This window comes from Embiotoca jacksoni, unplaced genomic scaffold, assembly GCF_022577435.1.
Source record: "Embiotoca jacksoni isolate LCO1_2020_lvr unplaced genomic scaffold, fEmbJac1.0.p SCAF_4, whole genome shotgun sequence".
Taxonomy (NCBI): domain Eukaryota; kingdom Metazoa; phylum Chordata; class Actinopteri; family Embiotocidae; genus Embiotoca; species Embiotoca jacksoni.
The window spans coordinates 21,873,212-21,893,400 of record NW_027185392.1 but is presented as its reverse complement, the minus strand read 5'-3'; the positions used below and the strand labels follow the sequence as shown (position 1 = coordinate 21,893,400).

The 20,189-nt window shown below is 37.3% G+C and overlaps 1 protein-coding gene across 3 annotated transcripts in view; it reads right to left on the bottom strand.

Annotated features, from left to right (window-relative positions):
• Positions 1-14,856, bottom strand: part of myom2a (myomesin 2a) — a 29,180-nt gene extending 14,324 nt beyond the window's left edge. Inside the window, exons 1-15 of one of the 3 annotated variants that reach the window (XM_069167072.1) lie at positions 14,769-14,856; positions 13,764-13,892; positions 11,561-11,653; positions 11,163-11,298; positions 9,931-10,085; positions 9,490-9,582; positions 7,427-7,515; positions 7,299-7,337; positions 6,263-6,427; positions 5,898-6,059; positions 4,862-5,003; positions 3,951-4,150; positions 3,815-3,868; positions 1,879-2,006; positions 392-575 (exon numbers count right to left, since the gene is read on the bottom strand). In XM_069167072.1, the coding sequence (XP_069023173.1) occupies positions 392-575; positions 1,879-2,006; positions 3,815-3,868; positions 3,951-4,150; positions 4,862-5,003; positions 5,898-6,059; positions 6,263-6,427; positions 7,299-7,337; positions 7,427-7,515; positions 9,490-9,582; positions 9,931-10,085; positions 11,163-11,298; positions 11,561-11,653; positions 13,764-13,870 (1,747 nt within the window). In that variant the 5' untranslated portion in view covers positions 13,871-13,892; positions 14,769-14,856. Of the gene's footprint in view, positions 1-391; positions 576-1,878; positions 2,007-3,814; positions 3,869-3,938; positions 4,151-4,861; positions 5,004-5,897; positions 6,060-6,262; positions 6,428-7,298; positions 7,338-7,426; positions 7,516-9,489; positions 9,583-9,930; positions 10,086-11,162; positions 11,299-11,560; positions 11,654-13,763; positions 13,893-14,768 lie in introns of all 3 variants that reach the window. The other 2 variants (XM_069167073.1, XM_069167075.1) reach the window with 2 other exon arrangements.
• Between the last annotated feature and the right edge of the window lie 5,333 nt (positions 14,857-20,189).

Sequence of the window (20,189 nt, the reverse complement as noted above, 5' to 3'; positions counted from 1 at the left end):
TATAGCGTTTGCTCGAGGTGTAGAAATACAATAGCTGTTTTAAAGTCCTTTTCATCTTGGCAAAATCTGAATTCTGGGTGAGACCATAGAATGTGTGGGGAGGTATTTACAATTTGGGGTTGAACGGATTTCATGAAACACTCTCAAATATTTTGCCCTCATCTCTACATTTCTTCTGATGTCAAAATCTCTTTTCTTTCATTAAAAATATAATTTATTTTCAGAGTCATATTTAGTTTGGAAAGTGGTCAAATTCTGGTTCTCTTTGTTATACAGACTACATGTTGTAAAGGTGCATGAGTCTTTTCTAAAATGTCATTTTAATCCATTTGTTCCTCTGCATGCATTAAATAAAAACTCACAAAGTCTGTGCACTGATTCCAGCTCTTACCATCTTCATCAACCTTTTGGATGGACTCAGAGGGCGCAGAGGCCTCACTGGAGCCGTACATGTTGACAGAATACACTCGAAACTGGTACTTTTGCCCATCTTGCAAATCAAAAACTGGGTAACGCGGGGAGTGCAGTTTGACTGCTGTGTTGATCCGCTGCCATGCTCCAGTGCCTGCTAAGCACTGTGGGAGAGTTGGGGAGGGGGGGAATGAGAAGGTACAGCCATCTGCGACAACCTCATCGATGATGCATAAACACAAAGAGGAGCTTCAAGGAAAGAAAACGTGTTTTTGCACAGTTGGAGCTCACTTTAGTTTAGATTTGACCATATCTATACATAAATGTATTCCTGCTATATGAAATATCAATGTGTGTGTGTGTGTGTGTGTGTGTGTGTGTGTACCAGGAACGTTAAAGATATGATAACCATTATATTACAGAGACTCTCTTTGTTTTTGGGCACTTCTGTTTGTGCTAGAGCCCAAATGAGATTGGAGTGTCTTGAGGGGTCAATATTCAAGAATTTAAAAAAAAATCTGATGATATATCAACAACAATATATTCTTGAAATAAACACAACATTATTAAACATCTTTGTCGAAGGTTTGTAAAACTTGACTGTTGGCTAAAGCAGATACAGAGAGAGCACGAAGAACATTGGTACGAAAACATATAAACTACATAAAACTGTTTGCATATCTGCCAGCATTTATGCAGATACAAATATACAGTATTTGTATATCTGTGCACATATTGACTAGCAATATTGAATCTGCCAATATATCATTTGGGCTCTATTACTTTCTTTATTACCTACATTTCTAGCATATAACTTCATTGTCAGTTTTTTTTTCGACAAAATTGTGTATGATACAATTATTTTGATTTTTTTTTTGTTGTCATATACTGATTGGGCAGTGACTGCAAACAAGTGGAGCCCCAACAATGCAAATGATACATGAGCTTTTAGTGCTGTCATGTTTCATGTATGTAGGCATAAAAACACACGTGACCTCTTAAACTCTGAAGGATACAGTAAATCTAACTATAATGTTCAAGCCCATAATAACATTTTTAATGGAGATCTCACAAAGGTTCAACGTGTATCAGGATGAAATCTGACATAATGTGTCTGCACAACAATGTATAAGAGATCTGTAATATGTTAATTTGATATAATATCTTACTTTGTTAAAATGACCCAGTCCTTTCCCCCTCAAACTTTGGTTTTAAAGTTTCACTCGACATGACTGCAATAAAGCTCCACTCAAGTGTTGGGAAAAAAAGGAACTGCATGTAATGCTGTCATGGATTTTAAAAGAAGACAACTAAAATAATGATAATAATAATGACATAAAGATGACACTGAAGGGTAAACGCCAGAGTTTAGGAGGTCAGTGTCTTATTTATCCGCCCACGGACAGTTCAGAGGTTAAAGTGGCTGTATTGACGTGAATGGATGGCGAAAGGTGAAGCGAAACGCACCTTCTCGATGATGTAACACAGTGGAGCTCGTCCACGAGGGCTGGGAGGCTTCCAGCTGAGCACGACATATGATTTGAAAATCTCTGATGCATGCACATCTGTGGGCTCGCCCGGGATAGTTACGTAGCCTAGATTGGGAGTGAACTTGTTGAGGCATAAAGTTCATATAGCAGCAGCCATTGCAGAAGTCCCACACTATGCATTTTTTTTCTTCTGAATATTTTAAAGTGGATTTCAAAGCTGAATCCACTTGTTCCCACTGGCTGAGAAAAGTGCAGCACTATACAGTATAAAAAGTTTGATTGAAAAAAGTGAATGAATTTAAAGACAACAGCTCTGATTATTCAACAACCACGTCTTCTCCTTGTTCACACTAAGAGGTGACGTCTGGCAATTGAAAGTTGGTTAAAACTTCACTGTGTTTTTTATAAAGTTTCTTTCTTCCTCTTTAACAAGGGGGAAAGTATTTTGGTAGCATTCAACAACAACATGAACAACATATCCGTTGCCATGGAATAGCTGTCAAAACTAGGGAGGTTTAGTTGTTTTACCTTTTTCAAAATGACAATACAATTTTAGTATCGAGTAGATTCTCATTGAGGTCAGAATGTGGGGAAAAAAAAACAATATCATGTTTCAGCTTTTTAAAAAGAAACTAAATTAGAAATAATAATGAAGAAAAACATCCTCAGGCCACATGTAAAGGATTCATTCATCCCTCTGAGAATCTTCCATTTGGCGATAGTGAATATGTAGGACTTCTACAATCGCCTCATCTGTAATATTATTCCAATGTGTATAACTTTTAAGAGATTTTTTATCTATTTTTTTAATTAGTTTTTGTTATTTGTTTGTGTTAAAGTGAAGAGGGCAATACTCAACACACTTTGGAGAAGGAGTAAAACTCTTCAACGGGTTTAATTGAAAAAACAAAAAGCGTTTGAGTGGATTTAAGTGTGGATGGAAGAGTTGGAGTTAGATCAAAGAATGCACCGCAAAAGTTAGAATGGGAAGACATTGGAAAATAGTTCAGGCTGTGTAGTTTAAATTCAAGAGGTTAGAAGAAAATTTTGTTCAGGCTGAAGTTTGCCTTTCAAAATAAGATTTTAATCTCAGTAGTCTCTTGTTTTCTGATAGAACCTTTGGAAGGATAACACACAACCCGGAAATATGACAGAGGGGAATTTTTCCTGGATTACTTTCGCCTCATAATTTTATGTTTCTTCTGGCTGATATCATCTGAATGGTTGATGTGTTGGTCAAGCTCAGTTATAACACACTGCCAGTTAAGCAAAACATTCAGCATCTATTACAGAAAGGCTGGTCTCTGCTCTTGACTGTGATGGGTGAAGCTGTGGATATATAGTCATTCCTCAGCGTTGAGCTAATACATAATCCTGTATCATAACACAGCTCAGCCTTTCTCTATGGATCACAGAAAAGGCACATGTTTTTACAAAAGTAATCCAGAAAACAAAATGCTCCAGTGACCTGTTGGATGCTCCATAGCAACCATGTGAGAACTTAAATGTAAGAATTCCGGCATGAGATTTTAGGACGGGATATCAATTTAGACTTTTTTGCAAATTGTATTCATGTGGAACCTTTTTGGTCATTTCAGAATCTATTCACAAAATTGATAACCTGCATTCAACGGGTATAAATGGATGGAATATTTACTGATGTAATGAACTGCATCAAACAAACTTGGTGAGCTGTTGATGAGGTTCGATAAGGTGATAAGGAATGAAAATGTATTTCCTTTATTGCATTTTTTTTTTTTTTGTTAAAATGTAAAATGTTCTGTTATTATGATGTTGCTAATGAGGTTTGGGGAGAGGGACAGGTGTTAGCAATCCGTGAGATTATGATAAAGTGGTTTAAAGGTTGTAGAAAACCAAACTGATCACAGATCAGTGTTTGTATACTACTGTACCTTCCAGGTCATCATCCTTGATCACTATGTCGTATTTTCCTTCAATTTTAATCACTGTTGCAGAAGATGACAACAGATCTGTTAGGAATTGCTGGTATCCTGGTGTCCTGTGTTTTGTATTTACCTTCATCAGTACCTTGCAGTCTCTCGTTCTCGGCAGCATCGAGGGCCGTCACTTGGCCGGACTTGCGTGATGGCCTGCTCATGCCGGCGCTGTTCACGGCTCTGACCCGGAAGTGGTAGGAATGGCCCACTTTCAGGCCATGCACCGGGTATTTACAAACCTTCACTGGGGCGTCGTTGCACTGGACCCAGGTGTCGGTGCCAGCTTCACACCTACACGTCGGACCAGGAGATGACATCATTTGTCTGATGACATCTTTCTCAAAAATACATAGAATGCTTGTTTTTCAAGTTGCTGCAGTGTAAAGTAAAAATACAAAGTGAGCATATTTTTAATTTGTATTTATGTATCTATTTATTTATCTAGTATCATTTGGGGTAAATAACCTTTTCACAATCAACAATTTTAAAAGATGAACTACAAATCTAACTATTGTGGGATTTTGACTACCTGTGTATGATAATAATCTTGATTTGTGAAGAACTGTAGTACTTTTATGTTATTTAATCAAAGCTGAATCTACTGTTTTGGCAACCTGGTTAAAAGAAGCTCTACAATCTGAAAACAAAACTATTCTCATAGAATTGCCCAATAAAATGTTCAGCACGGCTGTAATTATAAATTATTTTCATTATTAAAACCTGGGACCACTTTTTCAATTAAACTATATTTTAGTGTATTCAATGTCTAAGAAATAGAGTATAAAGCTCTTGATAGTTCAAATGTCTTATTTTGGTCTGTTATTGGGCCAAAACTAAAGAAATATCAGTGTACAATAACTTCAGCGCTAAATACTATGACACATCATCCTTTCAGTCATCTCCTTGGCATTAAGTGCAGTGTAATTCCACTGTAATTAATGTTGGTGTGCCAACTCTGGTTAATTAAAGAAAGTCTGAAGGGCTTTCAGGGTATGGACTGACCGATCCACAAAGTATCCGATGATTGCCGCCTCATTGACGGTGTTGGGGGGTTTCCAGGCAACCAGGACGTAGTCTGAGTTGATGTCAAATGCTTTTACGCTCATTGGTGCACCAGGGGCTCCGGCCGAAGAGGGAGTGGCATCTAGGCATTGAGAAAAGAAGGACATAGGAAGGGAATAAGAAAAGAAAAAAGGCGATTTTAAGCACAATCAATACCCCTCTTTCATTTGCATACACCTATCATTCAGTACTACTGATACAATGATCTTACTTGTTGCAGCTTTTAGTCGCAGGAAATAAGAGTTGAAGATAGGGAGGGATGGAAAATGAAATGAAAGCATTTACAACGAAGCTTCCTTCTGCTTACTTTCTTGTGATGTGATATTTGCCTTCACTATTTAATAGTATGGTTGTGGACCAGCTATAAAAAAAAAAAAAAAGACCCTTCACTGTGTCATGTTGAAGCACCTTCTGTGATCAGGTTTGGTGGAAAGTAAATAAACTTCATTTAAATTTATGAGCTTGTTAGATTTTGCTGATACTAACTCCCAAAACCTTTACGTAGTAGAGAACACAATAAAGATTTTGAATAAAATATTATTAATTTAATCATCCTTTCATTTATTCATCCAGCTGTGCGAAACATGTTTACATCACGAGCAAATGATTACCTCTTGTGGCTGCCAAAGTTTTCTTTTTCGTAACTTTCTTTTTTCCAAATTACTTCTAGCTGTGTGGCATTTCTGCACTGCACCAATTCAGAAATAGGCTTTTAGTCATAGTATGAGCAGTACTCTGAATAATTTTCATTTGATTTTTCTCAGATGAATTTCAGGTGGTCTCAATTTCTGAGGTAGGCTCTCATTTACACTATTTGCTCAGTATTATAATTATAATTGTGAATTTTGCAATTTTTTTTTTCAGAACAAAGGTTTCTTATTTGTGCTTTTCATTTTTCTACTTTTGCAATAAAACAATGCAGCAAATTCATCAAATCGATGAAGTCATGCTACAATAATGCACAGTGGTGTCCTACCTGAGACAAACAGGTAGGCACTATGTTCGCTGGTGCCATCCTTTGTAAAGATACGAAGGGTGTAGAGGCCCTCATCATCCTTGGCCAGCTGAGGCAGAGTCAGACTTGCTGCGCCTCCTCCCACGAACATCTCTGCCAGCTTACTTGGTTTCAGCAGTTTATCTTTTCGCAGACAAGATGGAAGAAACAATGAGTGGTGACAAAATACACTGTTGACCAAAAACAACTGTTTGTTTCTGAGGCAGTTTTGAGTATTTTTAGATATATAATATAATAGCAGTTCTGGCAGATTTTTAAGCAAGGCACTACAAACACACACAACAGCTCCGCAGATTAATGAGCGAAAGAATGAAAGAATGTCTGACCATCTCTGTACCACTGGGCGAGGGGTGGTACGTTGGGGAGGTCGGGTACAACCACCAAATTACACAGCAGTCTGATGGAGCTGCCCTCTACACCAAACGTCACCGGGAACCTATCGAGCAGGGTGACCTCCAGCTTACTGGCATGGATCTCCGTCAGATGGGGCACTGGACAGCAGGGGAACAAAAAGGACAAAACCTTTTTGACTTGTCTCGTCGTGTTTTTTGAAGCAGGGTCTGGAAATAATTGGTATATTTTGTGTATCTTTATATATGTATGCAACATAAAAATGATGATGTAGAAACATGGTACAAATACAAAAATATGGATATACATCAGGCTCTAAATCATTTCTGTAACTGTTGTAGTTTCAACATTTTTTACATTCAAATTCTACATATTGCACCTTAGACCTGCTAAAAAAAAAATACCAGCAATCAAAATGAGGTTTGATAGTGTATCTTAGATATCACTGATTTTGAGGAATGTTTGGTAACTTTGTTATATCCTGTAATTTTTTACACCACAATGACTCATTGAGGGGCTGCAGGAACATTAGATTGTGTCAGTATGAGCATTTTGAACAGTAAATAATAAAAGGAATTATGTTTCACATTCTGGCATTTTGGAATAACACAGATTGGTTAAAGGAGAGCACATGATGAGTTTGTCCAATTTTAACAAAACATGAAAATGCAATGGATCTCAAATAGAGTATTGGATCTCTGCTGTTTTCAGGTCAAAATGAAAATATATTGTGGACCAAATTATTTGCTTAATCCGCTCATTATTTAATCTCTAAACTCTAAAACATTGCACAAAAGCATATAGATGATTATCTAGATAAAAAACTGTGTACGTGTTTACTGTGAACAGAGCTTTCTCTTGTGTTTACTCTGTGTGGGTCACAGATGACAACAGCTTGTCACCCAAGTTTCCACTGCTTATCAGCCAAATTATTCCATGTGTTTTAAAGTGGTTGTGTCTGACACCCCCACCCTCCAGCTTGATCTTTAGTTACTCCCTTTATACTCTCACCTAGTCCAAGCTGGCAAGACATAGCAACTCCTGCTGGCCCTGTGAATTAAAGAAATGGATGTTTACAAGAGAAACACATCAGTGAAACAATGTCTTAATGAGGCAAAGTGAGACGGAGAGAGGCTTACTCTTCACAGTAACTGTAGCCTTGCTGGTAGCCGTGCCATGCTGGTTGGTGGCCACGGCGCTGTATTCAGCAGTATCACTCACAACACACCTACAAGAGCAAACAGTGTGCAAACACATCAAAAAGTAATTGAATGAAATACATTAGCTGTTAGGATTATTTTTGGGATTACAATTTTTACTCCACCAATGCTTAAAAACAAATTATCTGTAAGAAAGTTTTATGTTTTCAGTCTGTTTTACGAACCTGCTCCCAACTCACATCACATAAATAAGTAATACAAAGAGCTTCAAACCCAGATGTTTAACCCAGATATCCAACCTTGGAATTATTGGTTTGTCTTTCTGTCTTTCTGGCCTCTTTGTGTTCATGATTTCATTTGCAACTGTTAATGTCTAGATAGCTGTCCAATATCAGTATTTATGAAACCCAGGATGACTACCAACCCTCCTTCAACAGTAGGTAACTGGACTCCTATAAACAATAAAAGAGCTGAGCCTATGACAAATCTTGGCGTGAGTAATATATAACATAGAAACAGTAAAGCTGTTTTTGTTTTTTTCTCAAAAACACGACTGTGGTTCTCCAAGGTCAGCGGTAAAGTCCTCAAGTTAATGTCTGATAACGACAGAAGACATCATCTGTTGATAACTGACAAAGTGAAGAGGTGCTCAGAGACAGCCATGCCCTTGTGACAGCAACTGAAGAGAAGTCTGAGGTCGAGAATAGAAGGAAGAAATGTGACCTTCAGCCCGGACAGACCTATTTTAAAAGACGATCCCTTTTCTCAGCTGTGGGGGACATAAAGTCTGTGTCCTTCTTCCAACAGAGCTTTTTACTTGCTTGTTTTTGCACTGTAAACTGAAAATTATTAAATTTGAAGAAGTTTGGCACATAAACAACAATCTCCTCGATGACCCTGTAACATAATGACAGACCGGAGATTTCAGTGCGTCAGATAAAAAGATGGAAAGAGAGAGGGAGAGGGAGAGAGAGAGGGAGAGCAGCGGGAGGAATTCAAGGCTCGAATGACGCAAAGGTCAGCAGTTTGGACATGAACAGCTGAGGTGTCTTGAAGGTGACGAAATAGAGCACATTGGGCACAACCCTCAGCCCACAATATTCACCCTCACTCCCCAGTCAACTGTCTGATTAAAAATAAAGGTAATGGGCAAAACAATAAACATTTTGAAATTGTAAACTTTTACTGTGAACCTATTTAATCCTGTTAATAATCCTTCGGTCTCTTCCAGGCTCCTTCTCTTTTGCTTTCCTTCGAATAATAGAGCTGGATAATTTGGCCCTGTGGCCACTCACAGTACTGCAACTAAAAATATACCCAGTTTTCTTCATAAATTGACATTATGAACAAGACATTTTGAAAATTCTTGATAGGAAACCTCAAACTACAAACAAGGTAAAGTATTTATTTATATATAATACATGTCTCATACATTTTTGTATGTGTAAAGAGTCAGAAAACCTTGTGGAGCCCATTGTAAAGTCTATAGACTGAGCATCAGTATGTGGGTGGTGCCAGTGGGATTAAAACTGATAGACAATACAGTAGCCATTCAGGAAGTTAGAAACCTTTTTTTGGTTTACGGTGTCATGTTTCAAGCCTGTAGCCAGTTCCCATAATACATTCATGGTGTCATAATTTCACTTCCTGTCACCTAAAATGTTCCTGCCACTGGTTAGTTAGTTGAGGCATGTCAGTTTAAGGAAAGAGTGATTGAGGCAGATGAGATGGGTGCATATTAAATTAATACTATTGGCTAATTCTGTTTTAGATTTTTTTTTTTTTTAAAGAATACATTCCATAATATATTTGCTGTTTGAGTTGTTTACTGTTCCATCGTCTTCAAAACTGAGATATGGAATTTTTTTATGATCAGATATCAACCAATGCTGAACTGAAACTCATTGTTTACAAAATGTTGACACATTTATATACCTTTTATTTGTCACTTATTTAGAGAACATCAACAGTGCCTTTCAGTTAATACTTTAGGAACACATGTTCCAGCAAAAACTGTACTTTTGCTCGGGGTTGTTTCGTACCTGCTAATGATCAAACTGTGGACTCCATACTTGTTCTCAATCTTATACTTTCCCGGGGCGCTCAGTGGGTCCACTGGCACTCCTCCTTTATACCTGTGAACAATCAGAATTAGCAGTCATTGATATCTTCTTCACAGCACGCTAATGCTTTAAAATGGTAAAATATTTATACATCAGTATGTGTATTTGGACAGATGAGTCTGACAGGCCATTCTACAATAAATATCAGCAGATGTTTACAAGGAGATAGATGCTAATAGGGTACTGTAGATTGGTATTGAAAGGATTAAAAAAGGCTGCCAATGCTCACAAATCTTTTCGGGCAGATCAAAGTAGCAATTCTATTTTTTCCCTCCATAGTATATGTTATATATAATAAATACATTTCAACCTAAATTAGTCTGAATACACTTGAAACGCCTGAGATGTGATTGTTCTGACCATTTGACAATGGGCCTCGGGTTTCCTTGCACAGTGCAGAACAGTTTGACAGGGGTCTTCTCCCACACTGTGTGGGGCCGCAGGGCCACCAGGAAGTCCGGCATCTTGGGGATTTCATCTAACATATCCCCCCTCTTTGCCATCATGCTCTTAACCTGGAGAGAGTAAACTGTATCAGGAGAATGTATAGAGTCCAGTGCACAAGTTACAAGGCAACGACATATCCTACTACACTGGCTATGAACTCGAATGAAACAGTAACTAGAGATAAAGTCCTGCTTTTATTATGCATAGTTGATACATAGACCAACTACTAGACTTATGATGTATGATATGAGGACAATATTATAAGCACTTCAATACAACATGTTGTCATCATCAACATTTAGTATTATTTGTCTGACTTCTTGCACCTGCTAGATGAGGCAGGGCATCCACATTCTTAATTTTAGCACTTATCATGCACAAATGTCTTATTGTAGGAATTATTTAAAGCTGGCATATTCAATGTTCTAAGTTGATATATTGTTTAATATGTATCCAAATGGTAAACAAAAAATTGCTAAATTAAGGTTGTCAAATAAAGCATTATTTAACTTCACTTACTCAGATTTACAGTTTTAAATTCCATTGTAAAATTCTGAAAAAAAGTGCAGTCAAACCTAAAAAGAAAACAAAATGACCACCTTAAAGAGTAACGGAGAACGAAAGCATTTGGCTTTTGAAGACGAGTGCAGCAGACGTGGGTAACGGTTTAGTGGACTTATTTTATCATTTAAGGAACACTATAGAAACCAGTTCCAGATTACTCCAGATCTAGAGAATGCCTACATTTAAAGCATGCCAGAAATACAGAAATATCCTGTATTTATTCATATGTGAAACTTTTAGCTGACTTAGACAACTTAAAGACACTTACTCGAGGTGAAACCTATCACTACTTTTTTGCCTGCCTTGGTTGCCCAAAATTCTGTTTTATCTTTCTGATCTCTTTTTAGTCCCCTTTGAACACAAACAAAACTCCCTGCCTCAACTTTGGGGTGGCAAATTTACATAGATGTATCTTTGGTTGTAAATCGAACAACCATGTTTCCACGTAAACAACCTTGGTGCTTTGTTTAGTTTAATTATTTTTTTTTTTAATCACAAAAATATGAATAAAACAACAAACAAACAAAAACAAATATAGTGCACACATTATCTTGTGAATTGTTGTCCAATTGGCTACTTACCTCGTTTTGTATTGCAAGACTCTCTACTTGGGCCTTAGTGGTCATCTTCATCCTGTGGAGCTCCTCCTGAATAACAGCCAGTCCTTTCCCAACATTTTTGCTCACTCTCTGGTACTCCTCAGTCTCCTCAGCAGTCCTAACAACACATAACTCAAATTTATCCTCTATCAAAATTGACTGAAGCACCACTGGGAGAAAACTACAGGTTTGATATCTTCTATATATTGGATTGTGAAACATTAGGACACTTTAGTAGCACAACTTTACATTCTGAACATAATGATAATGTTGTTGTAAACAAATCAAATCTGATATTGGATTGGTCAGCTAGTAGAGAGTTCAGTATTACCTTATACCTAAAATAGTCTGACATATGACAGCAGCCATAGGGAACTCACCTCTGCCGGAACACCGGTATGGTATAGGCTTGTTCTGCCATAGCCTCTCTGGCCTGGGCTTGCACCTGGCTCACTGATTTCGAGCTTGATTTCCTGTTGAGAAGGGAGCCTATCATTATGAGCCAAAGGAAATTCCCACAATAATGGACTTCAAGTTTTTAGTTTTGCAGAAGCATTTGCTCGGCTAAAAGATCCCAAGATGCACGTGAGGTTTTCCTTGAGTTCGAAGTAATTATGTAGTGGTACAAAGTGGTGACACATTTCTTACGAATTTCAAGACAACTGGTGGTTCTTCTGAACCTGTTATTGGAGACCCACTTCACTCTTTTGCAATAACAACTTAATGTGATTCTATACCAATTTCATTACAGTATTGTACCAAGCAATTTGCTTTACAAAGAGTGAATACTTAAATATATATTGACTACCTTTTACAGAAACCTTTGCTGAATAGCACCCTCAAGAATTCCAGTTAACGACTGAATAAACATACATGCTGGAACCAGTCATTCTGCACTTTCATTTGACTGCAGCCAAATCTATCGTGAAAAGGCAAATAGTAGTTGGTGTTACATATATATTTGACCAATAAATATCAGGGACATTGACTAAGATTTCATCCAAAAATTTATTTTAAACGATACTTGTCTAGGGTTGATCAAACTGTCAGAAAATTGACATTGTGCATAAAATCTTCACAGCATATTTTTCTTTTCCAACCAATCTCATGGAAAATTTCAAGAGAAACTTTGTGAGCACTGGTATCTCCATCTATAGCAACTGGCGTCAGATGTAGGTCAGATTCAAGTGGTGACCTGAGCCATCTGACATAAGGAATGTGTTACATGACAACATGGCAGCTTGCTACAAATGACTTGGTGATCAGAACTTAAATGTATTGGTTAAGATCTGGGACTTAGGGCAGTTTTTGTTCTGCTCTCTTCTCATCACCAGTGATGAAAAAGCTAGCACAGCCAGCCTTCAACATGTATATCAAGCTCAGCATAACTATTTTGCGTGGCAGAGCTGTACCGAGAGCTCGGTAGGATGCGATGCTTTGTAAAAGTGTGCAACAGCAACGCACTAAAATACACACATATCTCTCATCATTCTGAGTAATGAAATCTGCAAAGATCTGCTGGCAGAAGCGGCAGAGCATCGATAGCTGTAGCACCTTCTGAAGTCCTGGCCTGGGCTTGGCTCCAGAACGTCTGGACCTCACAATGAAATAGAGCGAGAGACTTACTGGTGATAATTGTAAGATGTTTAAAGACTGCCAACACACGGTTTTAGATGCTGAAGCGTGTTTTCAGTTGTTTTCACTTGCATGTCTGCATCGTCTCCAAGCTATGCACCTTTTACATTGGAAATTATATATCTTTTTGAGTCCCTTGGTTGAACATGTATCGTGTTTGATCTAATTCTATGTTGTACATCAAAGTTAAAAATAAATATCACAAAATTAAGTCAAAATTGCTCAAAATTGGGTCAGACTGTCATTTATTCAACAAGCACAAACTGAGAGCTGTTAAACTTTCTCTTGTTCTTCTCTCTGAAAAGAGTTCATATTTCGTTTGAGTTTAAGTAATGATCTATCTTCATGGTACATGGATCACTCAAGCTGGCAGTGAGCAATAATAGTACAATTTTCTGTACCATTTTAGCATAAGGTAAAATAAATACAACAATGGACATGTATGCTTTCAATTTGTATCCGGAATCTGCCATACTGTTTTAGTGTTTCTTAAAATACTAGTGAATGTGCACAAATTAAAAGAGCTACAGTGTATAAAAAGTCTGAAAAGTCTAACATTGATAAACCCAAATGTTGGAGTGGAGTGGATGGAGAGCTCAGTTGCTGCTGTTAGATGCACAGTTTGGACCTCAGTTTTGATTCCCTGTTAATCCAGCCTCATCAATAAGTTTGAATCTGAATGTACACACTTTCAATAATTGAATTGTTGTTGCAGTCTCTTTTAGCATTTATTACCTTGTAATCGGTTGATTTGTTCCACGTCTTTAAATATGACCTCAGTAGATGAATTGACAGCCAGCTCGGAAGCAGACACATATGCAGCAGGAATCCCAACACCCACCATCAGATCTGCCCCTCAGCAATGGCTCTATGCATATTTTTTGCTCTACCGGGCAAAGCAGCGAGAGCTGTGCTTTTCAAAGTAGCAGGTAAATTTCACCCTCATACCTTTCTGTCTTCTGCGTGACAACATGTTTAGTGTGATGATAAGCATAATCACTTTTGACTTGGCTCACATGCTTCGTCTTATACCGAGGTATGACTTTGGAAGCCATGACTGGAACACTTCAAGGAGAGCTGGTCAAGTGCACCAGGGGGGGCAAGGGGAGACCAAATGTGTGTTAGCCATGTTAGAAATGTCAATATAAGTCTTTTCTTTTCTATTACTGTCATCACGAAGTCTCTTTCATACAAAGTTACTGTATTCAATGCGCTTCCTTCTTTTAATTCAACAGTATCCGGGGTCCACAGTTACTAAGAGACTCAACAGAAATTACTGCTGTTAAAACAGTAATAGTTCATGAATACATAAATATCATATGAATGTATTTATCTCACAGAAAGACATGTTAAAAATCCAACATCTAAGAGTCATCTGGGCAGTTCCAAAATATTACGAGAGCTCAGCACTTCAAATGTTTCCCCTTACAACTTCACACAGCTCAACTATGAATAGCTTGCAGCACTCTGGGTATCCATGATTGGAGAAATGAAGGAAATAGATTCATTACCAGCAGTACAGTCCTCTCGATATTTAATTCAAACCACAAGGCAGAACATTAGAGTCATCACACTGTACAGGCTATTTTAAATTGAAAAATACTAACATTTAAACCAATGGTCATATCAACACTTGCTAATTATTCCTTCCTCTTAAACAAATAATCACTTTAAGCCAAGTTCTTCCTGCTGACATAATTTGGAAAAGAGGGTCAGTAACCTTTTAATACCCTGGTATGTAAGGAAGTACTGCTTAGGGAGATTACAGTCTGCTGCTTAGTTTTCCCACACAAGAGACAGATTATCTACAGCCATTTATTATAGCAACACACTTCACCTGTCCAGGCTCGACAGCACCTAACTTCTCTTCCTACTCTGAACTACTACTTGCCAAAGTTATTTCTCCAATTCAATGAGCACACTCGCAAGCAAATATTCACAAAAGTGACTTACCCGAAGAGATTAAAACAGCGCAAAGCGGTGGCAGACCAGCCTGATGCCGCTTGGGAAGCACTTGCTGAGGTTAACAAAAATATTACCCTCTCACTGGAGGAATGCTGTTCCCCTTCCACCCCATGTATGGACGCACTTAAGACTATATATAGCATTTACCCCCAAATTTCATTCTCATTCTGCACTTTGGAGATGAAGAGTTAACATCTGCACTTGCAAATTTAATAAATAATTGGAGATATATTTCATCCACTGCCTTTTCCAATTTGAAGATTTTTATTATAGTAATGAAAGGTTAAATAAATACATTGTGTCTGTACAGCAAACCAGAGATGCTTGCACATAACAATTGTTATTTTGAAAATGATAAAATTAGTTTTGAAGTGGCATATTGCCAGTCCTTTCATCATTGGCAGGAAGACTAGTCTTTAAAAACTATATATATATATATATATATATATTTGTATATATATAAATTGACAGACATCTCACATTAAGAAATCTAAAGTATTCATCTACGTATCAGCAGGAAACAAGTTTTGACATAATTTTGTGGCAGATTCCAATAGTGAAAGCCTCATGAGACCTTTTTAGGTTTTTTGAGACAGCCTGTCCTCCTTGGCTCAACACCTGTAGCTAGCAGTCAGGTTATTTTTAAGCATGTTCTCTGTTACAGTGATACCCATGCTTCTTACTGTACAAGAGCCCCTGCAGCTATTTTTATTCACACAAGCCTATTTGAAAAAAAAATTATGAACAAAGATACATAAATAAGTCTGTGGCAGAATTGAAAGACACAAACCATCACAATCCATTTTAAAGATGTAGCCTTGAGTTATTGCCCAAAATAACCTGCAGTTGTTAGCATGTCGTAACATAACCTCTTTTCTTTTTAAGAGGACGTTGGCCGACAACTTTGCTCACTTTTACAGTACAGCATACTATGTTATTTAATAAAACACATAGATTTAAACCCTCAAAATGTGTACTACATGTCCTTCATAGAGACTTGTAGTGACCGGTTTAAAAAAAAAAAAAAAAAAAATTAAAAAAAAAAGGACACTGTGGTATATATCATCATATCACAACCAAGCCCTGAACACCTGCCATGAAGTCACTGTTATTTCCAGTAGACGAGATGATACAAGATGTGAAAGAAGAAACTTCACTCAAAATCAATCGGGTAAAACAACGCAAACATAAGGAAGACTGTCCTGAGCTAATGCTGTGACACTGTAAGTGTCCTGAAGAACTGTCTCCAGAAAATCATGTAGAGCATTAAGATCATCTTTTCACAAAGCCCCCCTCCTACAAGTACAAACCACTATCATTTCATCCCTCATTTAAAAACAAAGACTGTGTCAATATATTATTTTCATTGTACTCAAACTGACAAAGTGCAATGCAGCTACTTAATTCTATTCTTTTAAATTGTACTGATGGCCTTGTGCTTAGCTTTATTACATGTAGAGACGTTTCTAATATTCTGCCTGCCTCATGTATGTAAATAGGAAGAAGACACAATTTGAAATTCTTCTCATATCAAGCAGTCAAGCACTTACGGCCTTAGTAATAAATATGTTAATTTTATTTATTACAGTGGTGCAATTAACTTTAGACATTTCCAACAATGTTAAAAACAACTGAACATCTTTGTATAAACTGACTGCCGAGTGTATGTAGTGAAGGGAACTCTAAAATTAAGAGTGAAAAATCCTGTACTTGATCACACATGAATCCTCTATTCCAACATACTCTTCCTGATGCATAAATGAATATGATAAATATAATAATGTGCCTCTATAGCAGGCATTTACTTTGTGTAAAATGATTTACAGTCACTTAATGTAAAATAATAAATCTAAGATCGCTTAAGATTTAAGAGACCATTACAAACTCTCTCAACCAACCTCTTAAAAGGTTATTCAAGCAAATTAATACTCCAGCTCTGTACAGTTGATGGCACTTACAAGATGTGGATCCTGCACGGGCCAACCTATACTGACTCTTAGTTCCTATGGTTCAAACTTCAAAAACACAAGTCCCATAATGCAACCGTATCATTCATGGAGGCCTTCCATGATTGGCAAATATATCTTTTAAGCCTAAATTATGAATAGATTTGCAGTTTCTGAGACAAAGACAGAACTACTCAAGCCATGTCACTTGACTAAGCATTTCTTTAGAGACTTGACAAAACTACCTTCAGAGGCACAGAAGACGATATACAAATATTTTTACAGGCTGACTGGTATTAATCTTAATTGTCAAACTGATGAATATGTGTAAAATTGGTGGAATACTTATATCTCTATTCTACATGCTCAGTCTTGTGTTATTCTTTGTTAAATGCTGCCACCTGGTGTCTATATGTAGTGAATTACACTGCTACTACAAATATTTATACAATTATTCAGATTACTGCTAAAGTTCTGTAGAGCAGCACACCAGGAAAGATATTTCGAGTTCTAGGTAAACATAGAAAAGTACACATGCAATACACATGGAGCAAAAAGTAAAATGTGGTTAAAATGTGAATAATTCAGGAATTCAAGCTTTCCTGTTTTAAAGACTCAAACTGGCAGATATTTCATCTGAACTTCTGTGTATATTTGAACTAACAGTCATAGACATGAATGATAATAACGTTTTCAAATGTAATTTTTTTCAAAACTTTAAATGTTGTTTTTGTATTAGGGGGGCATTTTGAGTGTTGCTTTACCTTTTTTTTTTTTTATTGCAAACTATGCTCACAAATCATCATACATGTGACACGTAAGAGGAAACCTTCAGTGACACTGAATACAATACAATAGTTGCTTGACATAATGGCCAAAAATAATGAGCAAGTTGAATGAATACCTCTAACCTCTAAAATCCAGAATTTTGAATAATTATTAATTCTTTGCTGGGCTGCTGTTGTGTAGTTCTCTCTACATGTGTTTATGCCAGTAGTGGTGTGTGTGTGTGTGTGTGTGTGTGTGTGTGTGTGTGTGTGTGTGTGTGTGTGTGTGTGTGTGTGTGTGTGTGTGTGTGTGTGTGTGTGTGTGTGTGTGTGTGTGTGTGTCTCTGACTAGGATTTCCCACTGGATTCCAGGCTCCTTCCTCTCTCGGGGCCCAGCATGTTTGGAGTAGGAATAAAAGAGATTATTGGAGCATGATAATGTGATGAGTGGGGAGCTCACAAATTTGAGGTGCCCCATTCCTGGAAAAGGACATTCAATGTCAGAGAGTCTAAGAACTAATAGATGCAATGATTTAGATTTACATAACTGTTTTTTTGTTATATCATGATTATTTGTTAGTTATTTGTGTTTCTTGTCAACGTTTCACTAAAAACTAAGTTACTCAAGAAATTTCAAGATAACTTAAAATACACATCTCTGACTTTTATGGTATTTGGTCCAAAAATTCATGGCCCATCTGGAAGATGATTGCAAATAATCTGGTTGAGCCTACGACCTTTTCTTTGGCACAAGGTCATGCCATTACGTGTTCTGTTTATCGTGAAATTTTCTGTAAATATTCATGGTTTCCAGAGAAAGATACTTAGTATATTCGATATCTGTTCCTGTAACACCACCGTTAGGACAAATATTCCCCTGGTACATGATTACTGAAAAATGGAAACTTTAGCATGTCATGTCATTTTTACTCTATGAATAAATGGTTTAAAACGGATTACTTATATTGATCACCAATTCAAAGTGCAGATTTGTTAGTTTTACCCATCTTATCTGTCATTTTCAGCAGCGGTATCAGATCTGAGGAGACGGTGAAGAGGAAATCTAGCATTGCTATGAACTAAAAAAAATTGTAATTCAACAATTAATCCTGTCTTTCTGTTTATATCTGTTTCTTTTGATTAAGTGAACACACAAATACTTAAAATTCACATTCTACTTAAAAATTTATACTTAAAAGGCCCATCATCATTTTCCAGAGACTAGGCTAAGTCTTTAAAAAGCATGTTTTGTATAAATAAACAGTTCAAATATCTAAGGTGCTTATGATTTCTTATGTAAAGTAGATAAAAGCAGTAAAGGTTTCAAGATTTTTAAGACCTGGAACGTGTGAATGTTGAATATTTTTGCATGTCAAATCACTTTATTCATTCATCGCTTGCCAAATGTTCTTTTGATTGACTGATCATTTCAGCACTGATCACAATTTTCTTGGTTTTAACAACCTACTGAGCACACAAACCAAATGAATTGCAATACAAGAACTGATGTCTGCACTAATAGAAATCAAACTTCATGTTAAAAAAAAACTAGAACTACAATCAGCCATATTTTTCTTTCCTTTAAAAATTCTGCTTAACCATCTGTTAATTTACTATATCAAATATATGATGACGGCAGTGTTTTGGGTTTGTATGTCAGCAGTCTCTTTCTCAGTAGGGACAATGGCATGACATTACAAATAAAGGTCAGCAGAGAAGGTCATCCTGAAGCAGCCATGACACTAGGCAGGATATTTTGCTTCACAGGGGGGTGAATGAATGCTAAGCCCTCCCTCTTCTCCCTCTCTCCTTTTTGAGCTGCTCATTAGGGGCACAGAATGGGGGGAAAGACAGCACAGGGAAACCGTTCTCACTGACTCATATGGTTGCAGCCTGCTGAAGATGGGACACGAGAGAAGGGGGGAGTGTGGAGTGGAGGAATCCCTAAATCCAGACAGTTCAGGGGAGAGGAAAGAGGAACGTCAGAGGCTTTGCACGTCATTGAGTCAGCAGACGTGGTTCATTTAACGCAGAGCGTGGTGACGCAGCAGAGCTGCAGAGAGGAGAGTGGAAGGATTGTCTCTGACTATGTATAGCAATGCTGAGATTTGTTGCATCAGGTCTCATCAGAAATTCACAGAGGGGCTTCAAACCATGTACAGTTTATAACTGACGAGGGATCATTTTAAGTGTATCAGATAGAAGATATTTTCCACAATACATTCAATTAATATTACTGCAAACAAAACACCACACATCAGCACATTTGAGAGGATGGGGTGGGCACTTACAGTGTCATTGACTTCTAGCGCTCTCTTATTCTTAAAGGATGCAACACCTCAACAGTGGTCCAGGTAAAAGTTGACAACTATAATACTTAAACTATGCTGCAGATGAAAGGGTTCACCAGCTATTTGATCATAAATCCAAGCCCAGCATCTGTTATTGTGGTGTGCAGATGGACTAAATATCCATTTCAAATTTCTGTTGAGGAATTGTTAAGTTATATACAAATTTAATAGAAATCGAGACTTGTGATGCAGAAGAAAAATAAAATGTAGCGATAAGGGGTGGCTATATGAACACTCTGCCACTGAGAGTAAATAAAAAATCTAAACAAAACAATTCACACGACCTATCATCTTTTGTACAAGTTCTTGGTTCTGTCCAGCAGGCACAGAACTCTACTGGTTTTT